This window comes from Drosophila serrata, unplaced genomic scaffold (genome assembly GCF_035046125.1).
Source record: "Drosophila serrata isolate PLE 108 unplaced genomic scaffold, ASM3504612v1 contig_347, whole genome shotgun sequence".
In the NCBI taxonomy this organism is placed as follows: Eukaryota; Metazoa; Arthropoda; class Insecta; order Diptera; family Drosophilidae; genus Drosophila; species Drosophila serrata.
The window spans coordinates 93475-108209 of NW_028257245.1; the positions used below are offsets into that span (position 1 = coordinate 93475).

The 14735-nt window shown below is 37.3% G+C and overlaps 3 protein-coding genes across 6 annotated transcripts in view; 1 reads left to right on the forward strand and 2 right to left on the reverse strand.

The window, feature by feature from the left end:
• RhoU (ras homolog family member U) overlaps positions 1–10334 on the reverse strand; it is a 63376-nt gene extending 53042 nt beyond the window's left edge. Inside the window, exons 1-2 of one of the 4 annotated variants that reach the window (XM_086838181.1) lie at positions 10039–10334; positions 9487–9555 (exon numbers count right to left, since the gene is read on the reverse strand). The gene's annotated coding sequence lies outside the window, so the exon portion shown is untranslated. Of the gene's footprint in view, positions 1–9486; positions 9870–10038 lie in introns of those variants that run through there. The other 3 variants (XM_086838183.1, XM_086838182.1, XM_020950244.2) reach the window with 3 other exon arrangements.
• Positions 10335–10949: 615 nt separating this feature from the next.
• Positions 10950–12036, forward strand: Naxe (NAD(P)HX epimerase). The gene is made up of 2 exons (XM_020950243.2): positions 10950–11726; positions 11785–12036. The coding sequence occupies exons 1-2, from the start codon at positions 11113–11115 to the stop codon at positions 12005–12007; spliced, it is 837 nt and encodes a 278-aa protein (XP_020805902.2). The 5' UTR covers positions 10950–11112; the 3' UTR covers positions 12008–12036.
• On the reverse strand, positions 12033–13720 carry LOC110182216 (RNA-binding protein NOB1). The gene is made up of 2 exons (XM_020950242.2): positions 13537–13720; positions 12033–13465 (listed from the first exon to the last, which is right to left on the reverse strand). The coding sequence occupies exons 1-2, from the start codon at positions 13609–13611 to the stop codon at positions 12110–12112; spliced, it is 1431 nt and encodes a 476-aa protein (XP_020805901.2). The 5' UTR covers positions 13612–13720; the 3' UTR covers positions 12033–12109.
• Between the last annotated feature and the right edge of the window lie 1015 nt (positions 13721–14735).

Below are 14735 nucleotides of genomic sequence, written 5' to 3' on the forward strand. Positions count from 1 at the left end.
ATATTTCAATACATTTTAAATATAAATAAGTATTCAGATAAGATAATTAAGTATTATATTAAAACCAAAATACAAAATTTAAATATAACTTTATTGAATTAAAATTGTTTAGTGTTTTGTAATTTGAAGAATGGATTATATTCTTGTTTCATTAAGATATTTAAAATAGAAAACCTGGCTTAATTTTAAATCTAAAATATAATTTAGTTTCCTTGAATTTTTATACGTTTTTTTTATATCTAAAACCCATCTCAAGGTAGATTTCAAATTGTTATAATTAAGATTAATTAAATTTAACCGATAATGATATGAAAAAAAACTGAGAAAACAATTGGTATTATTATTGTATATAGTTTTCTATTATTATTATTATTATTTTCTTGTTGTGAGCGGTGTGGGAATTTTTTCAAAGTCCCCCCCGTCGCCCCACCAAGTCCCCACCCCTTTACCCGGTAACCCCGGTCATGGGCCATAGCAAATCGGGTTTGAAATGCAATAAAGCGTGATTTTCCAAACTGAAGCGTAACGAGCAACGATCGAGCAGCAACAAAAACAACAAAATAAAAAACAATAATAAAAGCAGTATGCTCTCTACACATACATCTACGTGTGCATTGCAAAATAAACACCTGAAGCGAGACAGGCAGAGCCCACAAAACAACAATAACAAGCACAAGCAAAGGGCTCCGAAATGTAATCTCTCTTTGTACACCCCGAGGTTCGTATAGAGGTTAAGCGGGCAAGTTTCAGTGGGGCTTGGATGGGTTAACGAAAGTGAACTCCCCCACAAAACGCATCTCGAACGAAGCCAAACCGAAAGCTAACCCACAAAATTAAGGTGATTTCGTTTGGTTCAATGCAGCAGGAACTCCTCCATCTAAAATGGGCAGTTAAAAAAAAAAATACTCAAAAAAATACTCAAATCCAAAAAAAAAAGTATAGGGAAAATCCAGCGTCATCGAATTCCAGCGGAAATTGAGTGAAAATCGGGGAAAAATATTTAAATATTTACAATGCTTTGACAAGCAATTATTTATTAATCACTTGTAAAATTCAACGATAGGATTAACGATTACAAGCGTGCCAAGTGATCAAGTAATCAATCACTTAAGCTACCGATCGTTATCGAAAATGCTTTTTTATTATTATTATTATTGAGTTGCTTTATCAATGAACATTTTTTGCAATTGTTGTTGTGGATTACGAGTGGAATCAACAGGACATGAAATAAATTATATAATTGATAACGAAATGTGACACAGCTCGTGCCAAAAATAGAAAAATAATCGATTTATTTTTAAAGATACGACAAATTAAATGCTAAAGATATAATGAAGAAAATATATTTCATATTTCATTAAAGTATTTAAATAAAAAATATTAAATTAATTACATTTAGAACTTTTTGATAAAATACGCGATAGATGTTATCGATAAATCTAGAGTTGTCAGATTATTTGCGATAAATATGATATATTTAATGATATTGGAGGCTTTTTTAAATATATCTTAAATGTATAAACATAAATTTGTAAATATACTTTTTATATATATCTTAAATAAAAACGATAAACAATTAAGTCATAGATCTATAAACAAAAGCAATATATTTAAGTTGACTTCATTTTACTTAATACTATAATCAATCAAACTAAGCTTAGTTAAAAGATATATATCTTGCAGTAACTAAAGTTCAAGTAAGTGAGTAAGGGAATAAGTGAGAAAAAACTTATCAAACGCAAAAACATAAACAAACAAAAAACAAAAGAAAACCCAAAAGAAACATACGAATTGGAGGAAACTTTTCCCTGTGGCAAAGAACTTTTTCGCAAAACAAATACGATATTTCCCGTTGAGGTCCAGGGGCTTGCCGCATTACGAATTCTCTTAGATGACAATAAGCAGATTCAGATACAGATTCAGATGCAGATACAGATACAGTTTCAGATACATTGGCAAGAGTTTTGCCGCCAGCTTATTGTGCGGGAAAACGGGAAAGAGGGGGAAAACTGGCGAAGGTACAAACGCTTATCGGGCTTATCATGCGTAAATGATAAATGGAATTGAACCAAATACACATACACACACACACACACACACTTCTCGGTGCTCTAGTTCACTTTGTGGGTTCAGTTTTCGGTTTCGGTTTGTGGGTTTCGCTTCTCTCTGACATTTTTCTGTATTTTTTGTCTTTTTTTTGTACGCTTATCGCTTCGTTTGCATTGTCAAATCTCCAAACCAGACGACAAACAATTGCAACATTGAAAAATGTTAAATTAAATAAATAACAACGAGAAGGAGGTGGAGGCGGAGGGTTGGGCAATTTCCAAATGGAAGATTTGTGTCAACTTGGGTCACTGCCTGGGCAGTAAATCTCCGCCAGCTTGTGTCTCTTATTTTTTGGCTTCTTTGTCAGCTCAAAATGGCCCAAAAGATAGTAGTTACTCTTTGCTGAAGGTTAACTAGCAGACAGCTTAAAGTTGCCTAAATTTGTTATCATTAAAAGTAGTTAAAATGTTATTGAAATATACAAATAAAATAAACAAATAAACAACATTAAAAGAGACATTTGTGTACAACATTTTCCACAACTTTTCACCTTTTTTATTCGTTTTATATTGGCAACAAATATCCGTTTGGTCGATAGCCCGATATCCGTTTGACATTTAATTTATTATTTTTGGGTCTCATCCCCCCCCTCAAGTGGTGACCTCTCTGGCAAAATGTGTCGTGTTTGTCACCCCCCAGTATCCGGATTCGATTCGAATCTCTTGGCTGTCAGTCTGTCAGCTGTCTTGGATTTCACTTTTGTAGCCATTGCTCTCGATTCTCATAATTTGCATTGACCTACACTTGTCTGCAGATTGACAGTTGGACATTTCCACAAAAAGGGACGATTCGATATCTCTTTCCCTAGTATTTTCCCCGATAATTTTCCCTATACATGTTCATATATACATATATCCAAAGAGCAGCAAAGGAGACGTAGGAGAGTGCTTTTTTTTTATATGAAACCAATGGACATCATGTCACATGTGTGCACATAGCGAAAAACTTGATAAATATACATATGTGGAAATAGCATTAAACTTTAAAGAGAAAGAAAGTTTAATTGGAATAAAATAAGAGAGAGTTTCAAATAATGAAAAGAATATTAGTTTTGCTTTAAAATGTATTGAAATTTTTTCTCTGTGTCCTGACCTCCATGACCTATTCCCCTGGGTTTTCCTCCTCCCTCTCGTTTCTGTAGCATGTTGAGCACTTGCATATTTCCTCATTTTTTTATACCATAGTTGTTGTGGCTGGTTGTCGTGTTATTATATAGCACACAATTTACTGGCTCAACTGTTTCAACTTCAATTACAGTTGAATGTCGGCGAGTTTGGAGTCGCTTCGTGGCATGTCCGCCTTCTGTCCTCTTGTATCCTGTATTTTTCAACCATTTTCATGTTGACAAAAATTTTGTTTGTTCAGCAAGTGGATATTAAAAAATTAATATTAAATACAAGTAACAGAAAAGGAAATATGTTTAATAATGTTCTCTATATGTAATGCCTCATCAAATAATAGTAATAACTAAGTATATATATTCTCCGTACTTTTCAGCTTTGTTTTAATAAATCTTTACCTGGATTTAATAACCTAAAAGTGTATAAACTAACCACTTAGTTACTTAAATATTTAAATACCTAAAAAGCTTGCAACTTAAGCACTCTCCTTCTCCGGCTTACGGCACTTTTTAGCTCCTTTTGAAGCCCACTCCTTGCTGCGCGATGTTGCACGTGGAACAGGTATCAGGTAACAGGTAACCTGTAGCATTTAGTTGTAGCTGCGTTGGCAGAGTGCGCACAAAAAACATGTTCATTTAAGAGATACAAAATGCATCTGATGATTGGCTGAGCATCGTATTTAAATGTTCTTTTTTCGACTCAATTGATAGGGTTAATTGGGAGCAGCCGTGGGATCTTTTTGGGGGCGGATGGGTGACAAGGCCATCTTATGGCATCTCCCCCACCTATATCAGCTTCATTATCAAGACATTTGACTTCCTACTTGCCAGTTCCCTTCCCTGATTAGTGATTTCCTAGCATTATGCAACACATTTACTCCATATATCGCCACATACATACATATATCCCATATTATTTGCAGCCACATATATCATATTATTGTCGCGTCTCCGTTATTGTTTGTTGTTGATTTTTCTGCTTCTGGTTTCTTTGCTTTTCCCCCCGCAAACAATTCATTTTTCCAGTTTGATTGAATTATGTCGCAGAGAGCTGAGCGGGGATTTTAATGCAATTTTCCCACTCCCAGTGGCAGTGGCCAAGTCCAGATCCATTTAATTGGAATTCCAATTTGGTGGCACAGCAACGGCAGCGGCAACAGTAACAAAATTGTTTTTTCATCTCATTATTGCAAGTGGTCGAAAGTAATTCATAACACATACAATATTAAACACACACCCAACACACACCACATAGGAAAAGAAAATCTGTTGGAAAAGCCACTGCATTGGCTGGGTTTGCTTATCCCGCAGCTTTTCACACTCCAAGGGAATAATAATTTATAATTTTTGGTTAATGGAACCGCAAATCATGATCAGGATTTTTGGGAATTTAAGTATACGCTTTATGGTTTATTATTAATATTACTGGACAAAAAAGTAATTGGCCAAAATGCCACTAAACAATTTAATTATTTTAATTGCAACTCTGTTAATGAAATTGTTATAAATATGATCATATTTTTATATATGAAATACTACAACTTTTGTCTTATGTTTCAACCTATCAAGAATGCATCTAAAATAAATCTGTAATCTTTTAAAGCACATTCCAACATTCTTTCTTTTAAGGCTTTTCCTCCTCCACTCGAGTTGAGATTTTTCTTGTTTTCCTCGCCCCCAAAAAAAATCTAGCCCAGTCACATTGCAGGAAAATGTGCGGAAAGCAGAGTCAATTTGCTGACTTACATAAAAAGTGCATATGCAACCATTTCTCCTTGCGATGGTGGGGGCGAGGAGAGACATTTCCCGCCCAGGAAATGCAATTTCCATATGGGCGATGGCAGAAAATGTACAACACTTTGCTTAGGCTAACTCGTCCAAGCTCAACAAGAACGTAACGAAACAGACAACAAAAAAATACCTGCAAATGCTCCCAATCTCGGGTTTAAAAGCCCACTTCCCACGCCCCCACACCACCGAAAAAAAGGCACGTAGTTGGGCTTTCTGGCTGGCAGTTATATCCTGGCATCCTGGCGATGCCTCCAGGGAATTACCTTGGTTATTGTTTCAACATTTTTATCTGCCCGCCCTCGACAACAGACAAAAAAAAAGCATGCAAGGAAGCAGGTGAAATAACAACAACGAGGCGACGACTGGGGCGAGTCCCTAAAAAAATAAGGAGAGGGGTGCATTACATATGCCACGAGTGCGTTTGGGCATAAATCCCAATTTAATCCATCCGGCTTTTAGTTTTCTACATTTTCCATCTCCCCAAACTCCCAAAACTTTTTCTAGCCAACACTGTGTGTGGTCTTGTTTTCCGTCATAATTTATAATTTTCTTAGCCGAGTTTAAGTGTGTAACCAACATATTTTCAATTTCATATTCTATTAAATAGATAAGAGTTTTAAATGGATAAAACTTTTATTTATTGACGGGGAATCTTGTGTTTTTTGTGTATTTAAACTATTTCTATTTATTATGTTGCTTTTAAAAAGTAAATTTATGTATTTACTTTTCTTTGGTAATTTATTAAGTAACAAATTCGTTGTTTAATAATGTTGACAGTGTGCTTACATCATTTTTTTAAGTTTTTTACTTGCTAAACTTTTCTAGAAAATGTAGACAGTTTTAATTTAAAATACATATAATATAAGCAATCTTCATGTGCATCCTAAAAAACACACATGATTTGTTGTTGCAAGCTCCAGATCGCAAAGTTGCAGAATTTATCCTGGATTTTCAATTTTAGTATCAGTTTTTCATTACATTCGAAGGATAGTGGCAGCAAAAAATACCCACTAATTGATAAATTGTTATTAACCAAAAGAAAGAATATGCAAACTTCTTTAGCTGCTGAAATCCCTATTAAATTGGTGCAGTGTTTTTACTTTTTTATATTTATATTGTTAAATTTTTTTTTTTTTTCAGCCTAGTACAATTCCTGCCCCTCTGCCCCCTGCAACTCACTGTCTCTAGCACTCCCCGGTGGCTTGAATTTTGGCTGAAAAACTGTTTTTCGGTAGGGGGCCAACATTTTCATGTTTTCGTGTTTCGTGTTTCGCATTTTGTTTGTTTTTGGTTTTTATTTATTTTTATATTTTGGTGTTGTATTTCTACCTTTAAATGCTTGTTCTGTGTTGTGTCTCGCTTCCACCTACCTGCCGCTAAGCCGCGCTTTCGGAACAATAAAAGATAAGCCAAACGTAATCCCATAGGGATTGCCCCCGATCTCGGTCCCAAAAAAAACCTGGCATTTATTATTCTTGCAGTTCGTTTGTGTAGTTCCTCTGTTATTTCTACACCAACGTTGTTGTTGTAATTGTTATTGTTGTTGAAATAGAAACTTATCAGTGGCCTCTGAGCAATCACAACGCTGCGGAAAAAGAGCTCACAAATGGCATTACATGACAGGGGGGGAAACTTTGATAGGCGCCAGCGATCATGATTGTGAAGCGAGCAGGCGATTGAATCACTCGATGACAAAACAACTTCGATATACAATCAAGGTCAAAGGTTTAGGAACCATAGAGTATTAGTATGTGATACCCATTAAAGAGAACATTGAGCGAGAATATTACTTGGGATTAAAGATATATTACTCCAAACTTTAACTAAACTTTTATATTTGGTAATATTTTTATATATTCCGAAATACCCATTCATTAATGCTGAGCCAGGCGAAAAGAAAATGCAGATACAAAAGACAAGTTCGAAATATTTATGACTCCCTCGAAAGAGATGGTCAAAGAGAATGTCAGCACAGTGAAGTGACTAAGCTTTGACCCCGACTTTGATACCCTTCTCCCACTCGTTTAGTCACTCTTTCTCTATCTCTCTATATCTCCCTCTCTCTCTCTACTACTACTCCTTTACATTCTCTTTCGTTTGAGAGCTTAGTTTAGTAACCCATTCAACTTGTCACCCATTTTCTGTTATCAATTCCACTTTCAGTTTTCATTTACATTTTCCCAGCTCGTGTGAAGGCGATAAGCCTCTGCCACAACGAAAAAAAGTATCTGACGGATGCTTTTATAAAATAGATGTGATAGTTTGTATTTTAAGATATAAAACCTAAGGAAATATATGAAAGTTTAATCTTAGGTAACAACAACAACAATTCTAAGAAAATTATAGTTAAAAACAATATGAATAATTATATAATTCAAAGATTATTACTTTAATTTTGTACAGTGTGCTTGAAAAGCTTTTCAATTAGCTTAGAAAACAAAAAATAAAACTAAAATAAAAACAAAATATCACAAAACAAGGCAACAAACACATTGAAATGCATTTTCGACAGGCAATAAAGTTTAAAGTTAAAAGTTCAGTTGAAGACCAACTGCAGCTTAATTCTACCTCTTCTTTTTTTTAGTTAGCTTCTCTTTTTTGAGTTCTTTTTCTTGGCCAACTAAAGTGAAGCCCCACAAAGTGCACTAAAAAGCAGACAGAACAAATGCTTAACAAATACATACGCATGGACATGCCTATATATGTATTATATAAAAAGAAAAACAGAAAAACCGCCTGTCGAGACACATTTGAGCAATAAAAGCAAATGCGAAAGAAGTGGAAAAAAATATATAAGAGAAAAAATAAACAACAATAACGAGGCCAGCAAATCACAGCGGCCAAAGAAGAAGAAGAAGCGTGAGCCAGGTAATCAGCACCACGAAAATGGCACTGGGGGTGCGGTGTCAAAGGTGGGAAAACCTTAGGAAAAATGACAGGAAAAATCGAAAAAGGAAGTTGGCTTTAAATTTTCCAAAAAATCTAATCTTTAAATAAGGTAAATAAATAAAGAAATAAGGTAAGAATAATGGGTAATAAAAATAGAAAATAGAATAGAATAGAGAAATCTGAAAAATACTTAAAATATGTTTTAAAATTTAAATGAAGAATATAAATATGAAATTGAAAAATATTACTAGAAAGCTAGCAGTAAAAAAACTTTGAACACTTCTTAATCTATCTTGGAATTACATAAATAAATAAAGAACTAAGAGAAGAAAAATGTTTAATCAAAGTAAAAAATAATTAGGATTAAAATTAAGTAAAATTTAATTTTTAAATATATAATATATAGTTAAAAAATCTAAATAGGAATAGAAAAAGGGATTAAAAATGTTAGAACTTTTCTTAATCTGCTCTTTGGTAAATAAGTTAAGTGTAAGAAAAGTTTTACTAAAATAAAAATAATTAGAAGCCTTTAAAAATTAAAAAAAATATATTTAATATTGCTAAATATAACAATTTTGATTAGTTATCAATGTATTTATTTCGGTTAAATAACCTTTTGGTTTATATTTATATATTTAGAAAGAAAAAAACTATATGTATTATAATTTTTTTCCCCGTATTAATTTTTTTTACATTTCTTATTTAAAAATAAAAATAGTTTTAGTAACACATCCCGTTTCAAGAAAATTCTTCTATTTCCCATACAAATCCCTCACTTTCGCCCCACTGTGCCGACAGGAAGCCGAGTTGAAGAAGCAGAAAAGTTGAGCCAAACAAAAGGCAAAGGTAAAGAGCAGCTGCTTCGCTGCTGCTGCTCTCCTCCGTCTCTCGCTCTCAACGATCGCTTTACCTGGTCCTTTTTGTTCAACCCCTCACCCTCTTCAGACACACACACTCACACCCTACCCCCCACCCTCCCTGGCCGTACCTGTGCGCTTGCTGGCCATTGGAGCGTGAGTGGAAGGGAGATGGCAGCAACAATAAACCTGCTGCAACGACCCGAAAAATTTGCATGAGCAGAAGCAGGAAGGGGGAGGAAATAGAGGAAGGAAGGCGAATAGAAAAAGGGATGGAGAGGAAATGCATTATAAAATGCATTCTATAAAAAATATTCCCATCAAAAACAAAAACCCAGAAAGATGCATTGATGCAATAAACAATGCAATAATGTTGTTGTTAAAGAACGATTAATTCCCATACTTGAATAGGTTACCAAATTTTCTCTGTAAAAAGGTGGTAAATTTCAGTGCGGGTGGCGACAGGTAAACGACGTTGAAATAATAATCCGGAAATTTCCACACTACCCGAAACCAAATCCGAAATAAAAAGAAACCAAAAAGCCGAACCAAATTGAAAATAAATGAAATGCAATCCAAAAAATTGCTGCAATCCATAAATAAAGGTGGCTCATATTTTCTGACCCCCCTCTCCCCCTCCCCACCTACCGATTCCGTTGCCAGTGAAAGTTCTCAGCGAACGTGTCGCAACATAATTAAACATGAATAAAAATGGCTTACCTCAGCTTGGCGGCTTAAACGAGATTCCAATTAATTGCTTGTGTTTTCGAACTCGAACTCCATTTGATTCTTGAAACAAATAAACAAAATAAAACCCGAAAGACACTTAGATACAACCAGAAAAAATGTAATAAAAAATATGTACGAAGCGGGTGGCTTAAAAATTTTCCTTTACATAAATGCTATCTCCAGTCGTTTTAATTAATTTCGTCACAAAATTTCTTTACATAAATTGTGTAATTTTGCTGGATTTGCTTAATTTGATAAAATTTAAATAATTAACAACTTTGTCAAATTTTCACATATTTAAATCGTGTTGAATCAATGTTTTGATTTGATTATTTTGTTTAATATTCAATATTTTATTTATATTAGGCAAACTTTCGTACAAATTTTTGCCAAATTATTCAATTTTATTTATTTTATGTGTTTTCTTTCAGTTAGCTCGGGTTTCTCTACTGATATTTGTTAATTGAAGTCGACTGTATTAACAAAGCACCTGCGACGCGCGCGCGCAACTTGCACAAACTTGTCGAACGCTGTTGCTATTACCGTTGTTTTTGTTGCTCTGCCACTGCGGTGTTGCGTCTGCGCTGCGGCGATGTGTGACGACACGCAACTTGCAACGATTTCTTTTCTGTGTGTTTGTTGTTCTTGCTGTGGCCGTGGCCAATGCCGTTTGCAATGCGTGCCACCAACAGAACAAAAAAGGTAACAAGTAACAAAAAAAACAAAACAAAGTGCGCGAAATAAAACCGAAAACCGAAATGAAAACAAAAAACAACCGCGACAGATCGCGCACGTCCGTTTTAGAAATTGCGATCGGTATGACTGTTTATTTTTAAAATATGGTGATATGGCGATCTTTAGTTTGCCTTAATATCGATGTTGCGATCTGGTCACTCTTAATTCCTCAGCTGTTATTTAACATTTGACAACTGACACGTCAAGATAACCGTTTTACACGGTTATAGGTACATACATGGGGTCGAATTCTCGTTTTTGGAGTAGAACTCTTATACATGAGGTAGAATTCTCATGTAAAATGTAGAATTTATAACATCTCTCTGCTCTCCGTGGTACTATCGGGAGGATGTTAATTAACAGAGATCTCTCTTGAGTGCTGTCGGGTGTCAGGTCGTTGAATGATTGTTAAAAATATATTAATATTGCAATATACGATAGTTTCTTATTGATATTCTCACCCCAAATTACGAAGCTGTTATTTAACATTTTACATCTAACATATCTATGAAACAATTTTACACGTTTACAGATAAATGGAGAAGATTCTCACTTTTGGAGCTGAATTCCCTTGTATGAAGTAAAATGCAATAACAGATATTCTCCCCTCCAGAAAAAAGAGCGTAAATATGTTATATATTTTTAACACAAAATGATATATTGCTTATTTTTTACGCCTATCAATGTACCAACGAACGTTAATGAATCGAGGTTGCCACATAGTCTAATAAAAATATCGATTTATCGATGGTGAAATATATTTGCTAGGCGATATGGCAGCACTGCTATCAGCTGTTTTAAAATTTGTATCGCCAAAACATTGATATCTTGTATCAAAAACTAGTTTTAGCATAAAAAAGCAAATATTTCGTGCCGCAATCTATGAGCCTGGTGAGCTGGCAACGCATAGCTTCCCCGAGGGCCCTTTGCCGGCTTCTACCGCCCTTGACCACACATAGAACCAAGCTCAAACCAAGGGCATTTCCCCAGAACCAGCTGACACAGCGCTTTTACGCCGGCAACAAGAAAATGGTCAAGTATCTGAGCCAGAGCGAGGCCATCAATGTGGACCAGGAGCTCTTCACGACCTACAAATTCAGCGTGGACCAGCTAATGGAGCTGGCCGGCCTGAGCTGTGCCCATGCGGTGGCCAAGTGCTTTCCCCCGGAGAGCCATTCGCGGGTCCTCGTCTGTTGTGGTCCGGGGAATAATGGAGGAGACGGCTTGGTCTGTGCCCGCCACCTCTCCTTGATGGGTTATACACCTGTTATCTACTACCCAAAGCCAACGCCGAAGCCCTTGTATGAGGCCTTGAGTCACCAATGCCAAATGATGGAGATCTGTGCGGTTAATGAGTGCCCCAGCGTTGAGGAGGCCACCGGCAAGTACGATCTCATTGTGGATGCTCTGTTTGGTTTTAGCTTCAAGCCACCCGTTCGGGCTGACTTTGTGGCCGTTGTGGAGTTAATGCAGCAGACGAAGCTTCCAATAGCCAGGTGGGAGAGGGAGTCGGAGGAGAGAAGCGAATTACTAAATTAATATTTTCTCTTTTAGCGTGGACATACCCAGCGGCTGGGACGTGGAGAAGGGCCGCGTGGGTGAGTGCGACCTGGAGCCGGCTCTGCTCATTTCTTTAACTGCTCCCAAGCTCTGTGCCCGTCACTTCCGGGGGGAGCATCACTACCTGGGCGGTAGATTTGTGCCGCCAGCTTTGCAGCGGAAATACGAACTGAATCTGCCCGTCTACCCCGGCAACGAACTGTGCGTCAAACTGTGATTCACTGGGAATAAAACCACATACGTTAACTTTTTTTCTCTTTTATTTCACATATATTTATGCATATATATATATTATTACATGTTATATCCCATAAAATATCTATTTGTACAAACGATTGTAGTTCTTGCGCCTGCGATCCTCCTCAAAGTTGTTGTTCCTGGCCCATTCCTTGAGGTTGCCCTTGGAGCGCAGCATGGCCGACTTGGAGTCCACGTCGCGCAGCACAAAAGGCGAGAAGCCGGCAGTGTAGTCCTCATTCAGAGCGTTCGTCTTGGTTTTGGCCACACGCGATGGCATTTGCCGGGGCATTGGCTGATCCTCAAAGAGAATAGGATTCCGTGAATGCTTGCCACCCTGGAAACGCGGCAGGCTCTGGTTCTTGTATTTGTTGGTCAGCGGCCTTCGCGTGTTGATGTGTATCACCTGGCGACCATTCTCGTCCAGGCTGACGGCCACACGCTTCAGTGTCTTGTTGCCGCAATTGGGACAGAAGACCTTGGTCATGATGCTGGTGGTCTTGTAGCAGGCGTAGCAGCGAAGGATATATGTGCGCAGCTGCTTGATAATCCGGCCGTTGAGAGCGGCCAAATGGAGATTGAGCTGCTTGAGGACGTTCTGCAGGGCGTAATCCGTGGTCATGCAGGCCACGGGTGGCACTTCATCGGTCTCCACCTTCCCCTCCAGCGCTTTCTTGGCCTTCTTGATGTTGGAGTGTGTGATCCAGCCATCGTCACCCACATCATCCTCTGCCTGTGGACTTTTTTCCTCTTCCTCGGGCTCTTCGTCTTCTTCCGCCTGCGGCTGTGATACCAGCAACTGCGAGAGCTCCTTCTCTTCCTCGGCGCTGGGTGCGCACTTAAGCTGCTCGAATAGCTTGTCCAGTTCTTCCTGTGATGGCTCATCCTCCTCAGGCTGACTGCTCTGCAGTGGCTGACTGGGCGGGGCTTCCTTGCCCGCCAACTGGGCTTCAATGGCGGCTTTCACGTTGTCCACAGCTGGGGTTTCCTCTTCCTCCTGCTCTGCTTTCTCCTCAACAGCCTCATCTTCCTCCTCGGAAGCCTCCTCCTCTCCCTCCTCGTCCTCTTCCTCATCGGACTCTTCCTCACCCTCGGGCATATACCAGCCCACCAAACGCTTATTGCTCGCATCCACCATCTCGGCGGGTTTCTCCTTGGAGGCGATAGTCTGTGCCATTATGGGCTCAGTGCGCAGATGGGCGGTGCCCACGGTGTCTGCCTCCAGCTCGTAGGTGAGCGAGATGACTTTCAGATCGATGCCCGAGAGACTGGCGTAGTCACCGGTCCGCTTGGCGAACTCCACGCAATGCTTGACGCTCTCTGGACGCGGCTCCCGCACCTGCAGGTCAAAGGGTAGGACGCAAAGGCGTCGGATCTGTCGCCTGTTACGCACCTCGGCCACAACGTCGGGCACTGTGAGCACCTGCTCGGCATATTCCTAAAAGCGCAATAGATTTGTGGGGATTCGTTAGTGGAGTTGCAACTGAAGTTGATCTGAGGCACACTCACGTTCAGGGGCACGGCGTTGATGAAGGCTGTGGTGTCCGCCACCAGGAACTTAATCTTTCTGCTCGGCTCCGCCATTCTGTTGGAAAATTCTCACATGAAAAACAAGGAAAAGCAAAACAAAACTTCGCAAGCAGCACGTGTCGGTGTGATAAGTGTGACCGTGCGAGCACAAATCAAATTGCCTCCTTTTATTCCATTTCTTTATTTTTATTTATTTTATTTATTTTTTATTTATTGCGTCGGTTCGGAAGCTAGGCAAGCAACTTGATATAAGTTTTAAAAATAAATCAATTATACAAATTATAATTCAATTCAAAGTAATATAAATCTAAACAAGTAACCGCTGACTTTCCATTCAGTCACAGGGATTTGTACAGCTTATTTTATTTTCCATTCATTTTAAATCGGTTCTTTAATAAGAGCATTATCTTTGTTTGTTTATTATATATATTAAATTATATTATTATTATTATATAACGCCCTCTGCCAAGAGGTAAGTGGATAAAATATTTAAATATCATATCAAAAATGTTGTAAACTTGAAATATTCAAAAATATCGTATTAAAATTTTTAATATCAATTTTATAGTTAATAAAGGGAAATATTTAAAAAAAAATATTAAAAGCAGAGGTCCGGACAGAGGTTTGGACAAAACCTATAGCGTTCAATATCATATAACAAATATTTTGTCGTTCTGAGGAAGTCCCCTTTATGAAATAAATAAATAAATCAAATATTCATTTAATTGTCCAAGCAGAAGTGTTTGGCCAGACGCCTCAGAATATAATAAAATATAACTAATTATTAAAGACTAATTATTTGCCTATTTAATGTATTTCCTTATTTATATTTCAGCCATTGATATAGTCCATAAGTATTGCGAAAAGTTAACGTACGAAGTTGTATCTCATTTAGATTTACAATATCAACATAATAGTTAATATAAAAAAAATATTTAAAATAAATTGAGAGCAGAAGTCCGAAACGATATTTGGACGAAACCTATAGCGTTCAATTTATATATATTACAAATATTTGGTCGTACACTTGTATAGTGAATCTCATGAAGAAATCCGTTTTATTAAATAAAATAAAACATTCATTTAATTATCCAAGCAGAAGTTTTTGACCAGACGCCTCATAAAATAATAAAATATAACAAATTATTAGCTTATTTTCCTGGTTTAGTTTTCTTTAT

Coding starts and splice junctions, on each gene's coding strand:
- Naxe (XM_020950243.2), top strand. CDS start 11,113: ATGAGCCTGGTGAGCTGGCAACGCATAGCTTCCCCGAGGGCCCTTTGC. Junction 11,727..11,784: donor ACGAAGCTTCCAATAGCCAG/GTGGGAGAGGGA, acceptor TTTCTCTTTTAG/CGTGGACATACCCAGCGGCT.
- LOC110182216 (XM_020950242.2), bottom strand. CDS start 13,611: ATGGCGGAGCCGAGCAGAAAGATTAAGTTCCTGGTGGCGGACACCACA. Junction 13,466..13,536: donor TCAACGCCGTGCCCCTGAAC/GTGAGTGTGCCT, acceptor TTGCGCTTTTAG/GAATATGCCGAGCAGGTGCT.